At 51.1% G+C, this 23,147-nt stretch overlaps 1 protein-coding gene across 1 annotated transcript; it reads right to left on the bottom strand.

Moving 5' to 3' along the window:
* Positions 1-718: 718 nt before the first annotated feature.
* On the bottom strand, positions 719-22,810 carry LOC134023831 (nuclear factor of activated T-cells, cytoplasmic 1-like). The gene is given in 8 exon segments (XM_062466189.1): positions 719-726; positions 2,167-2,185; positions 2,187-2,308; positions 3,503-3,675; positions 6,183-6,385; positions 15,387-15,546; positions 18,315-19,437; positions 22,289-22,810. Coding segments are annotated over 8 exon segments (1,926 nt in total). The 5' UTR covers positions 22,407-22,810.
* Positions 22,811-23,147: the final 337 nt, after the last annotated feature.

The following is a 23,147-nucleotide window of genomic DNA, read 5'->3' as shown; positions in this document are numbered from 1 at the left end:
TTAACATGATTATATTTTATTAGTGCCTTTTCTCTTTTTCCAAGTGACATGCCCCAACATCAACAATAAGAAATGTGCTAAGGCTTAGGAAGTTCTCTCAATCAGCATAACCAGGCTCCGAAAGCCAAAAGGCATATTCTATATTCATACTTCAATTGGTCATAAGCACATTTTCAGACGTGAAGCAATGTGGGAAGAGGGAGAGAAAAAAGGAGAGAGAGAGAGAGAGAGAGAGAGAGAGAGAGAGAGAGAGAGAGAGAAGGGGGGATCCACCAGCATTGAGCTGTACAGCAGCCTAATCACTTTCCCAGGCGTGAGAAGAAAGGAGGAGATGGACCCAGAGAGAGACGAAGAGGGGAGAACGAAGACACAGAATGATAAAGAATCAGAAATGATCAAAACTGGAACTGGACAAGAGACTGAGAGAGAGAGATAGAGACAGAGAGAGAGAGAGAGAGAGAGAGAGAGAGAGAGAGAGAGAGAGAGGAGAGAGAGAGAGAGAGGAGGAGAGGAGAGAGAAAGAGAGAGAGAGTGGGACAGTGAAGGGAGGGAGGGACGAGGAGGGAGGGAGGGGGCAGAGAGCAGGTGTGCAGCAGGTCAAGGGGTGGGTGCTGAGAGGTCTTCCCTCTGGGGGGGGATTCCCTCCTTGACTAAGTTAACACAGACACACAGACACCACAAACAGCCCCCCCCCCCCTCCCCCCATCCACATTAGGTTCTAAGGGGCTGTGGGGAGAGGTCTGCCAAGGGGTGGGGACACAGAGACAGCTGGGGCCGGTTGGAGGGGGGTTGGAGGTTTGTGGTGTATGTGTGTGTGTGTGTGTGTGTGTGTGTGTGTGTAGAGTGAGAGAAAAGGAACGAGTGGAGGCTGTATGTGCGGGGAATGCAAAGCCAGCATAAGGCTGAGGGAAGCCCTATTCAACACATACTTCAGACCTGATAAAAAAAAAAAAAAAGAAACACCGCCGCCACCGCAGGGTCCTAAAGCCGGCGTCCACAGACACAACCGGACTCCCAGCGAGCGGCTCCAGTCAGTAAATGGGCACACAGAGATGTACAGTTTGGGAACAACAACATATCTGTCTTCCTGTTCCTGATGAATTATGGAAACATGCAACGTTTCCGTCTCTCATGAGGTCCGCCTACTCTCCGCATCATCCTTATCATCATTATCACCGTCCCATCGCCACTGCCTGTGTTTACTCGGCCCGCCTTTGATTCGTCGCGCAATCAAGGAAATGAGTGTTAGTAAACTTGATCATCCGCAGAGCCTCGCGGCGGCCATGCAGCCTCCCACACGCGCAGGCCACGCAGCCGGTGAATAGGAAAAATCAAAATAACAATGATTCATCAGAGAGCGGAGGAGAGGAGGAGAAAGGGGAGAGAGAGAGAGAGAGAGAGAGGGGGATGAATGTGTGACGCAGAAATGAGAGAGAGAGAGAGAGAGCGGAGATGGTCGGACGGAGGGGTAAGGAGGAGCGGGGAGTGACGGGGGGGGGGGACGGAGAAAAAGAGGGCGAGAGAAAGAAATAGAGAGGAAGAAAGAAGAAAGAGAGGGAGAGGGAAACAAATATAGATACATTTGAGACGGAGAGAAAAGCGAGAGTGTGAGATAGAGAGGAGAGAGAGAGACCAGCTAGAAAGAGAGAGACATTGCACATGCCCGGGTTGTGATTCATTCCTAAAGTCTGTGGCGCGCGTCAGAGAACAGCAATGGAAACTTCAGCAAATGTAAATACGCTCTGGTTAAAAATATAGAGACTTAATGTACTCCACATGTGGCTCCCTGGCAAGACCAGCTCTATTTTGACGGGAGCTGAGACTAAGAGAAGGCAATGAGAGGAGAGAGAGAGAGAGAGAGAGACAGAGAGAGAGAGAGAGAGAGAGAGAGAGAGAGAGAGAGAGTGAGAGAGAGAGAGAGAGAGAGAGAGAGAGAGAGAGAGAGAGAGAGAGAGAGAGAGAGAGAGAGAGATGAGATGAGAGAGAGAGAGAGAGAGAGAGAGAGAGGGAGGGAGAGAGAGAGAGAGGGAGGGAGGTAGAAAGGGGGAGAGAGAGAAACAAAAGAGAGAGAGAGCCTGAGAGAGATGTAGACGGAGATAGAAAGAGAGACAGTGAGAGAGGAAAGAGAGAAGACTGCAGTTAGGATCAGCCAGCACCAGCTCTTACCTTGGGCCTTCTCCAGGAACCACCACCTTAGAGTCTGGCTGGAAGTTGTGTCCACTGAGTAGCATTTTCTTGCCCCCTGTGGCAGGGTAGCTGTCCACACTTTGCCTCTCCACCAGGGGCAACTCCTGGGCCGAGCGCTGGGCTGTGGAGGTACACACACACACACACACACATAAGTTGACTACTGGAGCCTCATAACGCTACTCCCCAATTTCCATCCATCCCTAGACCTCCAGCTGATACGTACACACACACATACACACACACACACACACACATACACTCACACACACACACACACACTCACACACTCACACACAGAGGCGCCTTACGGAGCCTTATCAACTCTCTAATGCCTTTTTAAAGACTGTTAACCGTTTTCAGACTGCAGCTGCTTGCTGCATAAACACCCCTGATCAAAACAATGCTTCCACGATGACACGGCGATAGCTTTCCATCCAGATGCACGACTCTTCAGAACCCTCCGGAACGAATCATAAACGGCAAATGCGTCGTCACGTGGCTCATTATTTTAAACGGCGGTTTTACGATCCACCTGTCGGCGGCTTCCCAGAGCGGCGTCGGGCGCGAGGGTCACGGCGCGAGGCCGCTTCACAGCCAGAGAGGCAGCGCTCGCCATGACCTCACTACGCCTCGACTGGGCCCATCCATCTGTGAGAAGCCCCAACACTGCAGTAAAGCAGCCGTCGTCATGTAACCTGAGGGGGGGAGAGTGTGCGTGTGTGTGTGTGTGTGTGTGTGGGGGGGTCCCTCAGACCTGGGTTGGTATAGAAGGGGGCGTCTGACATCATCAACATGGGACGAGAAACTCAATAGCCAGCACATTCGTAACCTTCTTCACGGATCTCATGAGGATAGACGCACACATGTACGTGCGTACGTACATACGCTCACACACACACACACACACTCACACAAACACACACACACAAAGAATGACAGATTTAAGAATGTCCCTGCCAGATCTTGGTCTGGGGAATGACCTCTACTACTAATAGGCCAATCTTAGCACTATAACTTATGATTCCCTCATAACCTACAGTACTCTAGGATAGAGAACACATGTGCTTGGCTTCCACTCCATGCATCTACTGCCTTGGCAAACAGCTTTCATCACATAAAAGCATTTGCTGCAGAGGCATAGAATTAGGTCCAGAAAGTCATAAAATGGTAGCCTTGTTGGGTAGATTACAACAATAGATACCACCTCATTCCAATGTGTGTGTGTGTGTGTATGTGTGTGTGTGTGTGTGTGTGTGGGTATGTGAGTGTGTGTGTGTGTGTGGGTGTGTGAGTGTGTGTGTGTATGACTCACAGCACTCGATGGGGTTGGAGGAAGCCTGCAGAGACACGGTCCTGCCGCTGGGCTGGGTGATGTGCACGCGGAACACCATCCTCACACGCGTGTTCTTGCGCCCGATGTCCGTCTCGCCCTTACGCAGCTCGATGTCCGAGTTCCTCAGCTTCAGGATGCCCGCACAGTCGATGCTGTCAGCCAGTGGAGAGGGGGAGGAGGAGGAGGAGAGGTTTCACCTTGACTGACAGGCTGGTTGGTTTGATTGGATGGCATGACTGATTCAGTGGCAAGTCAACTGGCTGGTTAGCTGACTCAGGAGATGCTTGGCTTACTAAATTACTTACTGACTGACTGACTGGTTAACAGACTAATTGACAAGGCTGGCTGGGTGATTCACTGGCTGGCTCAGGGGCTGGCTGGCTGACAGGGCCCAGAGTTTTTGTTACTTTGTCTCACCAGCCTAGCCTCACACTTTGAACATTTCAAACATTTAAAGTTTCAATCTCACTAAACGATACCACATTTAGACGCAAAGCTTCATGTTTTCTCCGACTATTTTATTTCACTTCATTTTTCTGCGGGAGAAGGATTTTCCTTCTTGGTGGAAAAAGGCATCACTTTTCAAACTGGCCTTTCAAGAAATTAAATAAAGAGCGTGGCGAGGCTGGTAAAGAGTGAGAGAATACATATGGTTTGGCATTTTAATTATTTCACATCGGAGATTTTGGGGGCGGAATGACTGGAACATGGTAAATGTCAGGTTTTATACAAATCTATTTTTCCCCTTCACTTTGGTCGGCCGAATTTGAATAAATAAGAAAAATAGCCCATCGCACTTACAAATCTCTCCTTTCCGACGACGCATGAGGTAAGTGTGCAGTCACGCAGTTATGGTTTTTAACCAAACACATGATAATTGGAGTGCCACGCTGGGTTTTTATTGCAGAATGTCTGTTGGAATGGACATTACTGTCTGTCTCTTTTCATGGCCTACTGGTGCAGTAAGCCAGTCAAAGAGAAAGGAAGGTCGCCAGGGCAACTGAAACGGGATAGGGAAAGAAGCGAATAACACAGTGACCTGTAGCCCTGTAGTTGCGGGCCAGTGAGAGGATAGAGGACGACAGCAAAGAAGAGAGGGAGGGAGGGAAGGAAGGAGGGAAGGAAATAAGGAAGGAAGGCGAAGAGGAAGGGAGCGAAGGAGGGGAGGAGGCCTGGCAAGACAGCCAAGTTCTGCACTGCACAGTGTTATCGGGTCTAGAGTTAACAGCCCAGTGGAAAGAGTAAGTCAGTCTGTTAGCAGCCCTTCTAAAAACCTGACCTTTATTCGAGTCGGTCCAGAGGAAACCTGGCCTATGCACTGGTCCGGACTCCAGCCCAAGACCCGAACCCACCCACAGACTCAAGACTCAAACCACCAACCGACCACCAGGCCAGAGGTGCAAGGACCCAGCCCCGCCCCCAGGCCTTGGCTCCAGGCTCCAGTCTCAACACCCCTCCTCTCCTAGTAGGAAGGCCAGAAAAGCCTGACAAGGCAGAAAACAAACTTGCAGTATCATCCTCCGAACTCAGATCAGTGACCACGAGCCCTGTAAAACCTCTGGGCTGGTGCGATACTGAACAGCTCGCTGAATTCCCTGACAGTGTTGAAAAAAAGGGAGGGCAGGGTGGAGTTCCTGGATGGCTGGATGTTTAAGTCATCCATGCCCAACCAGAGAGGGTCAGATCTCAGTCAAAGCTCTCCGGTGTCTCCAAACTCCTACCAAATAGCACCGGTAACGTCCCACAATACTTAAACAAATATTAAAATTCACTCTAACTTAATAGAGTCCCATTAAATCTACATCAATTCCTGTGCTAATATATATTTCACTTCTGAAAGACCGAGAAGAGTAAACCTTGCTGGAACAGTGGGTGGTGAGGGAGGTTACGCAACCCCAGTTCAGATTAAGCTGACTTATCCATAACACAGAGGTCTGGGCCAAGGGCCAAGGGCCTACTCCAGCCAGCTCGGAGCCCCAGGACGGGAGCTGCTGCCTGGACAGTGAGCAAAGATACACCCCCCGCCCCCCCCCCCCCCCCCCCCCCACCTCCACCCCACAACCCAAACCTCTGGAGCAATGCTCAGAGCTCCACACCAGGAATCACTCAAGTGTGGGTTATGCTACCGTGAGGGGGTTGGTTCGTAACCGCGCTCTGGGGATAGCCCTGCCTTACACTAAATGTCTTCCTGGGGCCACAAGGGTATCCTCAAGGTTTAATGGTAGACACGTGAGCCCAAATGTGAAGGACCCAGGTTTGATCCCTGGCTGGTCCTACCATGAGTCATTTTGATGCTGGTCCGGGAGTTGGGTGACCAGGGCTGCTGTATGGACTGTGTGGGTGAACTAACCTTCAGTCATTGCTTTTTCTGACAGACTGTTGATTACTTAAAAACAGTGAAGCTTAGGCCTCTCCTGTTTCAGGCCCTGCACTGTGCCTCTCAACCAACACCTCATTAGTAAAGACGACATTAGCAGAGTCAAGAAAGACAGAGGAGGTAGTAAAAGAATATATCCAGCGGAAAAAGAAGCAAGCCGGTCAGTTTGACATCTATGCAGACATCCATGGACCCATCCTGTCAGTAGTGTATCCATCCAGTCAGTCAGTCACCCACCTATCGATCTTCCATCCATCCATCCACCCACCCACCCCCACTCACATGGCCCTCATGTTGTTCTCCGGGAGCAGGGGGATCTCCAGGACCTTGGTGCAGGACTGCAGGACCTCGTGGCTGGCCGTGGACACCGTCTTCCCCGTGATGCGGTGCACCTGGTAGAAGGCGTGCGGCCGGAGGAGGCGGTCGTCCGCCGTGCCGATGAAGAGCTGCAGGGTGAGGGGCTCGCTCTCCAGGTACCCATAGAGCTGGCGGGACAACAAAGAGAACCGGGTGAGAGACGAGCCTCCGTTTAAAGACCTCCCTCGTAAACAGGCCCTCATTTGGGAAACGGAGATGGAACACACATCATGTACCGATAGTTAAAAGAGAGCTTAATGATAGCTGTTAGTCTCAGGAGGGCTCAGCAAACAAGATCCCGTTCTCCGTGTTTGTTCCTCGGTTGGGTTGGAGAGGCCCTTTCCTCGGACCCCCTCTGTTTTCCTTAGTTTGGGAGCCATGTGTTTATGTTCATCCCTTCAGGGCAGACGGGGTTGAAGGAAGAATGGTGTTTTTTAACTGTCTGCCTGAGACTATGCACTCCCTGATGTCAGGCCTGGCTGTACATCACTTCACTCTTCATTAAAACCCCGCCTGCTGCCGTAAAACGGAGCAAGCCGAGACACAGGAGAGCTGTGACACCATGGAAAGTGATCGCTTCAGCCTCGGAATAACAAACCAAGACAATGCTATGAAGACTGCGTAAAGGAGTGATGCACAACAACTCTCATGCCAGAAAAGGAGTGAAAATTAATAGGAGACAATCACCAGCAGCAATTTGGCACAAAGTAGTATCTGTCATATGTCCCCCACACCGCCAGTATCGCTTCAAATGAAACATATTGAATTGTTTTTATAGGATTTCTGTTTAATGTGATCACCAATATTTGGAGAATAATATATCTGAGATCATTATAAACGGCACATATGTATCCAATAAAGCTCTAGAATACAATCTCAAAATTCCAATGTTTATGACCAAACATAAATGTTAAGCAGACGCTTAAAGTAAGATAAAGTCATGATCCGTATAAATCTATCCTTAATTAGTCTTGTACATATATTTATTTCCATTATTGTGCCACCTCAAAAGATCTAGATTTTAAAAGCTAACTTAGTATATGTTAGGAACATCCATTTTCCTGCGGCTTCTACACAGGGCTTGAGGTAAAGTGTTCTCCGAACATCAAACTGAAGGGACATAATCATGTTCCTCAGATGTGAAGGATGCAAACTCCCATTTAAATCCTTAGTTAGCGTGTTAGCGGTTCTTAGCTGACTGAGGCTAAGAGTGTTAGCTTCAGGGCAGTTATGAACATGCATTATGATTTTCATTAGGGCTGATGAGGCTCTGGAGCGATGCCAGAGACAGTCCCACTGAGATCAAAGAGACTCCGGTATCACGGCCACCACTTCAATCAGCCTCCACTTCCTCCAGCAAGCCACCATTAGCTGCCGCTGCACCCCAATAAAAACTCATACAGCCAAAATTTAAGCCAGGAAAATAAAACATGGTCACTAAGTTGTTTGAAGAAGTGTAATACACCTTGAGGATTCACCTCAAAAATTCAAGCTTTAATTTGTTTTGCAGAGTTCTGTGTGTAGGACATTTCCACCCAACGTAGACTAGAGGAGAACCTCCAACCTTAGGAGAACGTCAGCAGAGACAGACATTCCGTGGTGTGGTAAGAGTCAGTTGATACAATGAGAAGGGGTGGTAATGAGAGAGCTTTGCCCATGAAGCACTTCTGGTGTAACCTAACCTGATACGTGGACCTCCCAAGTTACATGTGAAACTTTTCTTTGTATAAAGAGTCCCTGGGCTCATCCACACTGGGTAGGGCTAAAGGAAATCTACCGAACCTGATAATCCTCAGACCACTGTGGGATGGGATCCAATAGGAACCTCCAAGGTTAAGCTGTTCAGGACCTATCACGGACCTCCGAGTCTGAACACAGCTGGATCCTTGACCACATGTGTCAGGAGAAATTATTTTTTACCAGACGGTTCCAACCGAACCTTTTCTGATCTCTTTGCTTATCTGAAACATCCCACTAATTGGTCAATTATCCTAACACACACAGATGAATGTATGATCGAGTTCAGCCCCATGTCCAAGTCAAACCAGTGGACCTGTCGAACGCAATAAAGAACCCGGTGTTTGTTTTACAGATTGAGTCATGCGACACAAGCCAGGCCATGAGTAACCTATGACACCATCTGATTAATGGGTTTATAATGACCTTGGTGAAGGGGGTCAGGGGTTGAAGGATGGAGGGATGAAGGGAAGGTGGAGACTGAAGGTGGAAAGGTAGAGGAAAGACGTAAGTGGGGGGTTGTGTCTCGGAGTTGTTTTAATGTGCTAATTGTAGACACAGCGGGACCGAATTCGGAACTAAATCTTCTCTCTGGCACCCCACGGTCAATAGAGAGTCCCCCAACAGATGCTACCGTGGCTAGACATCTCCATGAACGGCCCATTAGTCGGTACATTTCGAACGGAAAGAATAACTGACAAAAAACGCTCGCTCGCTGGATAACGTACAAACATAACGCTTCCCCGAGGCCTTATCAAGCACAGCTGACAGCGAACTCGCCACCGTTAACTTCAAACCCCGCTCACTTCAAACACACCTCACAGATATTTCCCTTGTGCTCGATGACGTACCCGCTCAGAGCTGGCCTGTGCCGCCATCGCTCCATAGCATCCGTGTGACTCAGTGATCTACACACCAGCGAACCACGTTCACAACCGACCCCGGCCATGGACTCGATGACTAGGTATCCTGGTTGGGGGAGTTGATTCAGATATCAGGGGAGCAGGGTTATGGCGAGCCAGGACCTTAGCTTCCCCTCCTGGGGTTCCACACAGCAGCTGTCCAGCCAAGCTATCCAGGCACACATGCTAGTCATCAGCCATCCAGGATGGGGGTCAGGAGCTTCTTGAAGTCTGGGGGCCCCTAGGGGCCACTTCATCGTCCTGGTGAGCTCACTGCCACGGCTCCCTCCCCTTGTTAGGTTTTACTTATGGTGTCACCAGAGGTAATTACGCTTAGCCGGGTAGCACATGCTACCCGTTACTCACAAAAGTCGCAACCGCCCACACGCATGAGTTACACATTCTTACACACGCGTGCATTTCGTTTACCATAAACCACACATGATCACACACAGCCCCAATCACGCACACACACACACACTGACAAATAGACACAGGTTCACACACACACTAAAACCGACACATACGCACAAACACGCACACAAAATGGTACCGGCACACCACGGCAACAAAACCGAGGATGAGGTCCAGATTTGAGAAACGGTGTGTTAAATTGCATGACGTTGCTTTATGATTTAATAAAAGGCAGTTGAGCTCCAAAGCCTCGGCCCTCAGCAGACTGTCTGATCCTGCTTTCATTTCTCCCTGACCTCCAACCATTACCTCAGCCTCCACGTGGCTGCTTCTGGTGGACCGCAAGAGACTGAGCGTGTGTATCTGTGTGTGTGTGTGTTTGTGTGTGTCTGTAAGTGTGTGTGCACGTGTGGTGGGGGGGGTGGTCTTTATCCCTTCACAGGGCCTGCGGTAGCTGGCGAGGACTGTGGCGTCCTCCGACAGAGCCAGAGTGACCTCACACACGGGAGGAAGTGATTAATGAGGTCGACCCACCCCGGGGTGACGCTCGGTCCTCCCGACAGCAACAGGAACGCGGTGGGGTCCCCCCTCGGCGACCTCCCCAGATTCATTTGCCATATGTGCTCCCCTGACCCCCCCCCCCCAGACCCCCCCAGACCCTCTCCTCTCTCCCCCACTTCTGTGACGTCCACCGAAGACCAGTGCAGAACTAACGTCTTCCTTCTATTCCCCGCAGGGGCGATAAGAGAGAAGCACGGGTGGAGATTCTGTCGTAAACCATGAGTGTGGCCCGACGAGGAGCGTTCCTCCGCTTCGGGTTTGTCTGAACAGTGCTTAAACCACCCGCGCTTCACGTGTCTCCGAGCTGTCAGAGGGGCTCCCCTCTAGCCCCCCCTCGACACACACTCACACACACACCGAGATGATCCTGTCCAAGCTGTGAACACAGCACGGGTGTATTTATCTTACAGATAATCGAAACCTGATCTCGACGGGCGCGGGGTGCCATGTAGAACTCCATGTCCCACCCCGCCCCAGCCCGCCCCAGCCCGCCCCAGCCCGCCCCCTCCCCGGACCCTCAGCGCTCCCCTGCCCGGGGGCACCGGCCTCGCAGCACGGCGGCCTCCCAAATCAAACACACTGCATGTCAGCGGAGACAGCAGCTTAGTAATTGCCTCCAGCTGTGTGGTCTGGGAAGGATGTGATGAGGTGGTGCAGAGAAGGAGGAGGTGATGGGGGAGTAAGAGGAGGAACAGAAGGAGGAGGAGGTGATAGGCGATTGAGAGGAGGAGGACAAGAGGACGTCGAATGAGCACGCGCTGGAGGAGGAGGAGGGTGGCGGAAGAGGAGGTGAAGGAGGAGGTGGTGGCGGAAGAGGAGGCGCGGGAGGATGACGACAAAGGAAAGGAGAAGAAGCAACAAGCAGGAGCAGCAGGAGACTCGGGAGAAGGTGGAGAAGGACCAAGTTCCTCCCTTTCCACCGCTCGTCTCTCTGACACCCCGGGACTGTTATAGATCCATCATCGATACATCTGCAGCCCAAACTCCTCCCCTGACACCGCAGCTGCTCTCAGCTCTCCTAATCACAATCATCTGCGGTTTGCTCCGCGAAGTTCATGTCTCTCTATGCTAAAGAGATCGGGCTCCCCTTCCAAGAACCCGTTCGACTTCGCCATCGGCCATCCAACATCTCCCGATAGAAACCTGACAGGAGACACACATTGGAGCGGCGTTCTGAAGGATTTGTACATGTCGTATTTGTTAAGGAGCTCTGTTTGGACTGGGAGGGAGAGAGAGTGCGAACAGATGGGTCTCTGGGTCTCTGAACTGCCCTTCGTCTCTTTGCAATGATGTCATCACAGCCAGGAGCTCCAGCGTGACAGCACGCCTCTCAGTCCACGTGGCAAGATGGAGGAGAGGGGAGGGGAGGAGGTGAGGAGAGGGGAGGAGGTGACGACAGGGGAGGTGTGGAGAGGGGAGGTGTGGAGAGGAGACGACAGGGGGAGGAGAGGAGACGGGAGGTGTGGAGGGGAGGTGTGGAGAGGAGATGAGAGGGGGGAGGAGAGGAGAGGGGAGGTGTGGAGGGGAGAGGAGGGGGGGGGAGATAGGTGTGGAGAGGAGAGGGGATCTTCATCTCTCAAGTGCTGACAGTCACCCAGCCAGTCTTTGCTGTACCCAATTACATCTACACTCATCCAAGTTCTCTCTCCCTCCAGACTTCCTCTCCTTCTCCTGCTCTCTCTCTATCTCTCTCTCTCCTTCCTTCTCTCTCCCTCGGTCTCCTGGGCCTCAGAACAACACGTGGGATCTTTCGACGTCTCAAGTTCCAAAGAACGTGTCGAGCGGCGCTCGTTTACAAGTGGCAAAGCGGCCCTTTTCTTCCAGAGCGTGTCGAAATGTATCCCAAAGTTATGTCATCGAGGGCAACGCTTCAAGTCCTCGACGTCTAGACCATAATAGCCTCCCAACTTCCCTACAAGAGAGCGGGAGTTCGTCATAACGGAGGCAGGCCGGGCCTTGGTAGTCAGCACCGGGGAGCGAAGGCTTTGGGGCAGGGCTGTGAGGAGAGGGGGCCTCTTTACGGCAGAGAGACCACCGCTGTCTCAGCTCATAACTCTGAGGTGATCTGGTCAGCCGGCGGACCAGAAGAATGCAGCCCTGAGGTCCTCTGGTCAGTCCCACATGTCTTCCAGCTTCTACAAGCTGGTCATTAGCGGTTGCCCCATACCATGGCTGTGAGTAAGGGGTAGCCCCTCAAAAAGAAAAACCACAAAGGGTGTGTGTGTGTGTGGGGGGGGGGGGGGGGGGTGCAGCGGCAGAGAGTCGCATGAGGGGAAGGGGGGGGGGGGGGCTTGACTAACATCCACAGCGCACACACACACGCAGATATAAACTCTTAAGCAGACGCACATGAGCACCAGAGACAGTGGACTGGAGATGGAGAACAGTCCAACATGAGGAGGCCAAGGAGAGACCACACGTGTGCGGCGTGAACCCCCGAAAGCCACGCCGAGGTTCTGGAAGTTTCTGCGCGCAGAGACGGTTATCGAGACACGCAAGCAAAAAAAATGCAGGTCACCGCCACATCCTGCTCATTCACACCTACTGCTCCGTTTGAAGTGTCTGGGGTTATTTCCCATAACAAGGGTTCATGCCAAAATACAGAGAGAGAGAGAGAGAGAGAGAGGAGAGAGAGAGAGAGAGAGAGAGAGAGAGAGAGAGAGAGAGAGAGAGAGAGAGAGAGAGAGAGAGAGAGAGAGAGAGAGAGAGAAGGGCAGACCTGGTGCTTATATTTTTATACAAAAAAATTAAATAGTAGAATTAAAGAGTGGAAAGTATTAGAAGCATGAGGTGTGTTTAATGCAGTTCCGAGCCTGCTTCTGTGGAGCTATTCCCATTGTTGAATTTTTCTAGAAAAACAAACAACAAAAATATAAAGCGCTACTGAAAGTACTAAAGGTTAAGTTTTTATCTCTAGTCCACCACCATCCACAGCTCAAATCTGAGTGTGTGTGTTTGTGAGAGAGAGAGAGAGAGAGAGAGAGAGAGAGAGAGAGAGTTTGAAGAGTAGGGGGCTACCCTTGGTAACTACCCTCAATGAAAATATAATTCCATGTAATTCCACTTTGGCGCTTGATAGAACCCGTATCAGGTTCCGTGGAAAACAGCCATCCATCAGGATGGTGGTGGAGGCCCGCAGGAAGGTGGACCTTCAGGCTGCCGGGTCTCTGAGCTTGGCCAGGGGATGCCTGTGGGGAAGCAGCCCCCCCCCCCCCACCCCCCCCACCCCCCACAACCCCTGCCTTCCTCTCTCCTGCTAGGAGATGGGTCTGTGTGAGGGGGAGAGAGGTTGAGGGGTGCAGGGGGGGGGGGGGGGGGGGGGGGCAGGGCCGGTCACAATATGGGAATCATCAGAAGAACGGGGTGGTGGGCGGGCGGAGGAGAGGAGATTAGCAGACGGACGAGGAGGAAGGAAAGAAGCGGAGAGGAGTGGGGAGGGGGAGGTTGACGAGGGGGGGGCGGGGGAGGGGAGGTGGAGATTGAGGAGGGGATCGAGAAGTGAGCCACGTCGTGATGGAAGTTTGGACCGCAGAGAGGTTGTGGGGGGGGGGGGGGGGGGCGGGACGCAGTGCACTGCGGTGTGTACCCCCTAATCTGGGGGCTTCAGACTGCAGAGCTTGACATACTGTCCTGCCACAGTGAGAGTGGAAGCGGGGGGAGGGCAGGGAAGAGGAGGATTAAGAGGAGCGGGAGCAGGAGGACAAAGACAAGAGGAGGAGGAGGGAGGAAGAGGAAGAGGAGGAGTAGGAAGAGGAGGAGGAGGAGAGGAGAAACGGGAGGAAGAGGAGAGGTCAGCCTCTGGATGATGTCAGCGCTACAGAGAGAGCTTTCCTAAACAAAGCGGGGGTCTGTGAGTTTGGCAGAGACGAGGGGGTGGGTGGGTGGGGGGGTGGGCGGGTTGTCAAAACCACCCAGTCTCATTATGGGAGAGGGCCACAGGACTTCTGCTCTGGCAAACGAGCAGCGGAGCGCACAAGAGGAGAAAACGGATGGAAGGTGGCGTCATTTCGGGAGAAAACAATTTGCCCGGCGCTCCTTGGGGTGGTGTTAACTCCGCGCTGTCAGCTGCGTCTCGCTGTTTTTCACCCCCTAGATGTGTCACAATCACTCACAGGGTGTGTGTGTCCAACAATGAGCTGGAGGCACTGTGTGTGTGTCTGCGTGCGTTCGGTGTGTGTGTGTGTGTATGTGTATGTGCGTGGGTGCTAGTGGACACACCAGGAGAGACATGCTCACTGAAGCAGAGGTCCCCTGAGTTGGTCTGGTTAGACCTCCCCACACACACACACACACGCCTCATCCTCCCAGTCCCAGGGCCTCCAGCCTTGTAATCAGCAGGAAGCAGAGGCCCTCTGGAGCCAGCCGACACACACACACACACACACACACACCTGGCACCTTCTTCCTGCACCCTTTCACCTCACCCCATCAGGTCGTTATGGAGTCATTCCTCATGACTGCACTCGTCCACTCATCCCTCCATCATCCTCCACCATTCCCGTTAGTCTCCTCGAATCACTCATTACCACAGGGCCACCAGGCCTCCCTATCCCTATATCTCTCCAAGAGAGAGAGAGAGAGACAGAGAGAGAAAGAGAGTGAGAGAGAGAGAGAGAGTGAGAGAGAGAGAGAGAGAGAGAGAGAGAGAGAGAGAGAGAGAGAGAAAGACAGAGAAAGACAGAGAAAGACAGAGAAAGACAGAGAAAGACAGAGAAAGACAGAGAAAGACAGAAATAAAGAGAGAAAGAGAGAGAGAGAGAGAGAGAGAGAGAGAGAGAGAGAGAGAGAGAGAGAGAGAGAGAGAGAGAGAGAGAGAGAGAGAGAGAGGAGAGAGAGAGAGAGAGAGAGAGAGAGAGAGAGAGATGAAGAGAGAGAGAGAGGAGAGAGAGAGAGAGAGAGAGAAGAGACAGATAAACACAGACAGGCCCGTCCCCGTCCGAGTGTGCATAGGAGGAATGTGAGTGGGTGAGAAGAGATGTTCTCAGGATCTCTCAATGACTACTACTTCACCATCAGAGGCTGTGTGTGCGCCTGTGTGTGCGTGTGTGCATGTGTGTGTGTGTGTGCGCGTGTGTGTGTAATGTCTACACCATTCATCAGTGTTGGAGGGCACCGCTGCCTAACGCAGGAGGACAATCACTTGTATTTAGAGAGCAAACCTGCAACACCTAGCTGGGCTACATGAAAGGGGGGGTTGGGGCTGGGGCTGAGGTTATCCTATAAGGGAGGGGACATGTTTGACTAGCCCTTAGTAAAACACACACTTCCAAAACAGGATTATGTTTCCCAATGAACTCACTTTCGATTGCACCTGTCTACAACAAAAACACATGTGAAGATAAACATGTGCATGAATAAGTGCACACACACACACACACACACACACACACGCACACACACACACTCACACACGGAGACCAGCCGTGCACACAGCCTCCACCTTAAGTAAACCAAGACGTGACAACATCGGGGAGAAAAACACACCCACACATACAGAGCCAGCATGGTGACCTACCTGTATGACGGGGTGCCCCCCGGACAGGGCTTTGACGGCCCCGCGGCTGCCCTCGGTCTCGTAGTGGGCGCGGTGGTGGGATTTGGGCTGCACCTCGATCTGCAGGCTGTAGGGCCCTGAGCACGAGGGCAGCTGCCAGTCCAGCGCTGGCAGAGAGGGACTGCAACACAGAGAGAGAGAGAGAGAGACCAGCTCAGTTGTTTGGTCCATTCCACTCATTGGGGACAATATGCCATATTTAAAACACGCACTTGATTGAGATGTTTTTCATTTCGATCCTGTCATATTAGGCTTTTGGCCTAGGAGGCTTTTGGCCTAGGGGTTGTGGTGGTCAAATTTCCTTTCTTTTGAGGCTTTTCGCGGAGTCTAACTAGCCACATAAAACGTTGTTTTGGTTTTTAATTCACTACAAGTAATGAATCGCATGGATCAGACCCAGAGGGGAACAGATCTTTATTCATGCCGTTGCCTTTTTCCCTGACGACTTGAGGAGCACTTGATCTGGTTCAACTTAACACACTGGGTCAGCAGGGGCTACTCCCCTGAGACTGATTTCATGCTTCTGTCGCTCAATGAGAGTCGAATCAAAGGATTCCCTTGGCTGATGTAAGGATGTGTCCTGCTCCGTGGTTAACTGTCCTGACTCTTTTCCATTCCATCACTGTCTCTAATCGAATCAACTGAAGTCCTTCCCTGACGACTGCACTCCCTAAAGCCCAGGGAATTATTGGTGGCTCTTTTTTCATGAAGAGTTAATGAGAGACGCATGTGTCCTGGTTAGCGTGCTGTGGCTGTGTGTGCGTGAGTGTCTTGTTAAAGTGAGTGTGTTTTCTATCAGGGTGTGACAGGTGGTGACAGTCTGACAAAGACAGGAGAGACAAGGGGTGAGGGAGAGAGAGAGAGAGAGAGAGAGAGAGAGACAGAGAGAGAGAGAGAAGAAAAGAAGATTATTTTACCATGAAGCCAATTATTCAGAGCTCAATACCAACTGTGGTGCAAATCAAATACTTAAACATCAAATACTTTCAAGTTTCAAATGACTCGGCTCAGATGTCACATTGATATCTCTTTCTGTTAACCAAGAGAGACAAACCCTACCTGAACAGTGGTATATTCTAACCAGGAGAGACCAACTAAGGCTGATATTGCAGTACAGTGTCTCTTTCTCCTTTCCAGGGGAAACACACCCTGTCTGAGAGGGAGAGTGGTATCTCTCTCGCTGGGCTCCAGCTGGCTTCTCATCGCAGACAGCTTCCTGTGTGAGGAGTCTGTAGATATCCAACCCAAACAAGAGTGGGGAGAGATGGAATTCCAGAGCTCCTGACGCATACTGCTGTATGTGCCCCTGATCTGGGGGGGTGGGGGGGTGGGCTAGCACTGAGAACAAAACAGACCTGACCTGGGGGGGGGGGGGGGGGGCTAACACAGAGGGTGGAACAGCCCTGATCTGTGGGGGTATCAGCGAGACCCTCTAGGGGTGTCCTGCGGACCCCCTCCTCCCCGACACCCAGGTCCAGCTGGTGAACGACCCCCAGTGAACTGGTTTCCCTTGTCTGCCTTTATCTGCCCGGTCAGACCATGACATCATCACATCAACAGTGCAGAGAGCGATAAGAGCTGAGAGCCCCAGCAGAGTGGCTGGCTGGCTGGCTGGCGGACTGGCTTGCTGGCTGGCTGGCTGACTGGCTGACTGGCTGACTGGGTGGCTGACTGAATGGCTTGCTGGCTGGCAGGCTGTCAGACTGGCTGGTTGGCTGTCATTACTGAATGTCTCCTGTGCTAACATGGCTAGCTTGGCCGCCATGTCTTCCTGTCTTGAATGATCTAAATCAAACACTTGATCTCCGACAGGACGTTGCACCAGCCGAGGAGGAAGGGAAACACAGAGAGGGTCGCCGCGACTCGGGGAAGGTCGGCTCGATAAAAAACACCCCCAAAAAAACACAATAATACAGCTGGAGTGTATATGCCTGTGGCTGTTTGTGTGGGGGTTCCCATGACAACTGGGGCACAAGGGCTGCCCTGCTTCCTACAGTACCCATGTGATTTATGAAACGTTTTGATCTTCAAAGTGAAGCCGTTTTGGAGGCGGATGGAGAGAGAGAGACGATGGCTGGTGTTTTCACCATGGCCTTTGAAGATGACAAAACAAAGTTGCGCTCCAAGTAAATAAACACGTTTGATTTAGAACTAGGTTTAGTTGCCCTAGGCCCAGTTTCCCAGTCATGGATTAAACCAATAGTCATAAAGTTTGACAACAATGCAATGAAGATCTCCATTGAAAAAGGTTTTAAGCCGAGGACTAGGCTTGATTCATGTCTGGGAAACTGAGCCTTAGTGGGCCAACAGTGTTTGCCTAGAGGTTATGTGTGTCCATACATTTGAACAAACCAGTCTGAAACCCATAGTGATGAGGAACCCTCTATGTCTGGTCATCTTCACGAATGGTTTAATGGGCGGAGCTACGCAGTTCCAGCAAGGCACTCGTCAACAGCTGATGTCCCCCACGCTATCAACTGCAGGTGTGCTATTTGAAGTACCAGGCCTTCCCCTTCAGAGGATTTGAATACTGCCTGCATTCACAGTCCCAGACACACATGCTCACACATCATTCACACATCATGCGTTGCTGGGTACCTCCATATCGTGCAATTGTTTGCAAAACTTTAAGTTTGAAATGATTTCTGTCCACCAGAGTATCTTCTATGCTATGGTCCTTGCCTTGTTATTATACGTACTTGTGCTATGCTAGCTATGCTCCGAAGCAGGAAGTTCCCCCATTTATATATAACCACACCGCTAAAGACAAACCTATTTCCATTGCAATAAATGGCTAAATCAAAATGTGAGTGCCTTGACAGATTCTGTCGGTGGCTATTTGCAATAGAACCGGAGCGTTGTTAGAGCTTCCTACACACACACACACACCTGAGGTAAGGCTTTGGCTTGGACCAGGAGTACGGCTGCTGAGGAACCTCCAGGAACCCTCCACAGTAGCTCTCCTTCTTGAAGGGCAGGCGAGAGGAGTAGTCCTCCTGGCAGAGCTCGCTCACAGGGCCCATCTCGTCCGCGCCCGGCTCCACCTTGAGGCCCATGCAGGGGGAGTGCTCCAGCGTGGTCTTGCGGGCCTTGACAGGGATGACCCCCTCGCCCAACTCCCCCACGCCGTCGGTGGTCAGGGCGTTGATGGCGGCGACGATGGCCGAGTTGGTGTACTGGTTGGTGTTGGCCAGCCAGCTGTCGTCCGTCACGCTGACACGAGGCGAGCCGCGCGGCGAGGGAGCCGGGGAGCGGTCCTGGTTGGGCGAGTAGGACGGCTGCCTGTAGGGGGCGCCGTTGAAGCTGTACTTCCTCTTCCCGTTGCTGCTGCCGCCACCGCCTCCGCCGCCCCCGAGCCCGCTGCTGGCGGGGGAGTTGGGCCGGGAGCCACGAGGAGGCGGCTGCTGCTGCTGCCCGCCCCCCCACACCTCCTCGGCGCTCGCCCCGATCTGGGGGGAGGCGGAGGGGGAGTGGCGGGGGGAGACGGCGGGGTGAGGGCAGGAGAGCAGGGAGGAGGAGCCCTTGGGGGAGACGCAAGGCGACTGCCAGGGCGAGGTCTGGGGCGAGTTGTCGTAGTTGTAAAAGCCCGACTCGTACGAGGACGCCTCGGAGTTGCAGCTGCGCGACGACACGCTGGAGGCGGGGCTGAGGCAGCTGGGGTCGCGGTAGCCGTCGGCGTTGGGCAGGGTCAGGGTCACAATGGAGTTCACCCCCCGCTTCACCAGGTGGCCCAGGCCGGCGCTCTCCTCCACCTCCTCCTCCGGGAACTGCCCGTAGGCGGTGATCTCGATGCGGGGGCTCTCCAGGGCGGGCGCCGTGGTGGACCGGAGGCTTGGGGCCAGGTAGTAGCCCTGGGGGGTGGGGTCCTGGTGGAGACTGTAGCCCCCCTGGTGGCAGGAGGACACGGAGATGAGCGGGCTGGACTGCAGGGTGTGGTACTGGCTGGACAGACAGGGGTTCCCCATGCCCAGAGGCAGGGACAGGCTGACGTTTGGAGTGTAGCTGTAAGCATCTGAAACAACAAGACAGAGAGACGGGGTTCATGTATGTACGATATGCAACTCTCTGGGTGAAGGGCAGTCTGTCAGACAGCAGGCAGTCAGAGAGCAGTCAGTCAGAGAGCAGTCAGTCAGAGAGCAGTCGCTCAGAGGACAGACTGTAAAAAAAAACTGTGTAGAGAGCAGTCAGTCAGCCAGCAGTTAGCCTTGCCTGGCCTCGGAGCCATGGTTCTCTACTTTTCAGGGAGGACCTAGTATTGGCATAGGACACATTACTAATGTCAGGCAGTACAGTCTCTGTGAGTGTATGTTTGTCTGTGTGTGTGTGTTTGAGCAGGCTCTGAGTCCAGTGCTGGAGGATCCTTTGTGTGATTGATAGTTTGACTCAGTGAGTGAATTAGTGCTGTCCCTTGTGGAAACCCACAGCACTTTGCAACCCTCTCAGCTTGTGATTAAGTCAGGGAGTTTACAGATGCTGAGGCATCACACACACACACACACACACACACACAAACAAACAGAAGCACACAAACACACACAAGGACACCCAGAAAAGCCCATTAACATGACTTCAGGAACACACACAAACTCTCAGCCACCACAATGACACTTGCAGTGTGTCCCCCAATCCATATTTCACTGTAAACTACGTGAAGCAAAAGTGGTAGCTGCCGATGGCGGCAGGGTATTCCCTTTCTATTTGACCTTACTACAACATCATATGAAACAACAAAAACCTGTCATGCAACCCAGCTCGCGTGGGCAGATAACCTAAAATTAGTTCCTGTCTATTTCCAGAAACAGTTTCGGATTCATGTTCTCATTTCTATATATGTAGCGGTTGTTGTTCTGATGGTGAATGAGGGCCAGCATCGCCGTGGAGGCAGACTAATAGCAGGCTTTTAGCGTAATCAGCTGCACTACATTTACACTGTCCTGTTTAGTGAATTAACAAACTCCATTCTGTTAACTCTGTTCTTCAGTATAATACACAGAAGAATGAACAAATTACACTGATTAACCTCTGTAGCTGACAATTGATCATTTTCATGAGATCCTTATACAGCATCATAAGATCTTAGATCTTCATAACATTGCGTATTTTACAATTATTTTGACGGTATATAAGTTATTACAATACAGTAAGTTAAGATTTGAGACAAATTATGTCAGGGCAGGTAGCGGTTCTCACAGGCCTGAGTGCACTCTCACATACACACACATACATACACACACACACACACACATACATACACACACACATATACATACACACACACACCACTCGCCCCTCCCTGCCCTCTGCTGTTCTCCAGGTCTGTTCTCAAACAGATAGGTGAAATGTTTTAAGAGAAACTCCCCTCCTCAAACCGCCTTGTCCAGTCTTTCTCTTCCTCCTTTTCTTCCATCCTCTGACCTCTTCTTCACTCCTGCTCTGCCCTCCCTATTTTCTCTCCTTTTTTTCCCCTCACCTGTCCTGAAATACTGCCTCCTGTAGCACCTCACCGCACCACCTCTCCGCCCCAACGCACACACACACTCCTCTGTAGACCATATTCAAGCCTAACAGTTGTTAATCCTTTGTTTTTCTTGCCCCTGGCATTTCCAGATTGTCTCTGCTTAGTGCACCAACTGTTAACTAATTGGCATAGGAGTGTCGCAAATCTGAGGGTTTTTTGAAGGCAAGAAAAACAATACAGATGACATTTTTTTACAACTTGATGATGGAGATGGAGAGAGAGCTAAAAGTGGGGGATAGAAAGAGAGGGAGAGAGATGGTAAGATAGAGAATGAGAGAGAATAGAGAGATGAGAGAATAAGAGAAAAAGAGACCGAATGAAAGATACAAATGGAGAGAATGAGAGAATGGCAGAAAGAGAGAGAGAGAAATAGAAAGAGAAAGAGAGAGAGAGAGAGAGAGAGAGAAAGAGAGAAAGAGAAGGAAAGGGGGATGTGTGTGTGTGTGTGTGTGTAATAATGCAGCCGTCAGCAGACTGGTGAGACAGTGTGATTAAGCAAACCCCCGAAGCCAAGCAAGCTATCCCTCATACCTCATCAAACACACACACACACACACACACACACACACACACACACACACACACGCATACACACTGCCTACACACAAGTCTGCTACCAATTATGATGGTTAGATGTACTGTAAGGCACTGAAATAAATAATAACACAGTAGTGGTTCAGCATCGCCAAACCTCAAACACAAAATTTGAAACGCAAACACAAAGGCTTAGAAGTTAACTGTAAGAGAGAACATTGTGCTGTCAGATAATGGATGGATTTAGTGTCCCCATATTCTGTTCGCCTTACGGCTTAACATACAGTTGCGTATTGGTTGGCAATTGTATTTTAAAAGGTGGGGAAAAACTCTACACACCCAAAAATGTATTTACTACAAACATATACAAGTATTTATTTAAAAAGTTTCAATATTTGTCAAAGTTGGCATTGTCTATTGTACAAGTTGGAAGTCAGAGCTGGCATTCAGAAAAGTTTTGCACAATGCAAAAGTGATGCATGACACGTTTGTCTTCATCCAAAATACAGACAAATGTATATTGATGACTGTCTGCACTTTATCCCTCAACCACGGAAACCGCTAACCGGTTTCCGCGCTACCAAGAAGCATCAACTGGGGCGATACCCGACTAAGGTGCGCATGGCGGGGGTTCACGCACTTGGAGACACCAACAGATAACTTATGAAGTAGCCTAACGAAAAATAATGTTCAAACTTATGAGCAACTTTAAAATATGCAACATGTTGATATGCTAGGCCTATATGTCTAAAAGCATAGCATCTTATTTAAAATTGAAAGACCAGTCTACCGAAATATCTGAGCCAGTTACCTTCTTCTGCAGACTTCATTTCGGCGGCGAGACAGGTGAGATACTCAAATCCTCGATCTTTTTCCGGTGGTCCGAAGTTGAACTTGGAGTTGACTCTCAAAAAGCTGGAATCCTGCATTCAACCAGCGACGGGTGTCTCGCGAATGTAACGGTGGCTAGGCTCGGGAATAAAAGCCTATTCTCAAATTCTGCGACAGCAAAACTGTATGTGGTGACAGTGAATTAGTTAAAAACAAACAAACGCATAATTATTCTTGATGAATACAACACGAGAGTAGCATCAAAAAAATATGAATTCAAAGACGTGCATCCATATGACAACGTGCGCCAAGGTGCGGTACTGGAAACTCAACAGTGCAGAGCGAATACTCTCTCAGCAAGATGAAATAGCTAACTCTGGTGTGCATATGAAGGATGGCTGGATGATTTTGTCTGTCTGCGGTTCATGTTATAGTCTAACGAAGCCTTCCAGAGAGTCCCGGGTTGTGACGCGGAGCTGGTCAGAGAGGGGTGGCACCATCCTTTATAAAGCAGGAAAACACCTCAGGGCGGCGGACCGCCCTCCCAGGAATGACGTTACCGCTCCTTGCCAGCTCCTGCTGGAGAGCTGTCAAAACTCCACAGCAAGGGATGGATTTCCAAGAAGGGATTCCTAAACTGCGGACGTGGGAGGAAGGAGGAGGAGGAGGAGAATTCTGATTTCCTCTTATCTGGAGGTAGTGCACCTCAGTCCTCCCAGTATGCTTGTCGCAAATTGGTGCTGCTGGTGGCCCATATCATATGTTTAACTGCTCAAGGATAATGATTCAGTTAGTTCTGACAACCTCTACCAGTGGCTGCCCACATAGTAAACTTGCTG

Source organism: Osmerus eperlanus, chromosome 7 (genome assembly GCF_963692335.1).
Source record: "Osmerus eperlanus chromosome 7, fOsmEpe2.1, whole genome shotgun sequence".
Taxonomy (NCBI): domain Eukaryota; kingdom Metazoa; phylum Chordata; class Actinopteri; order Osmeriformes; family Osmeridae; genus Osmerus; species Osmerus eperlanus.
This window is presented reverse-complemented; position numbering and strand designations above follow the sequence as displayed.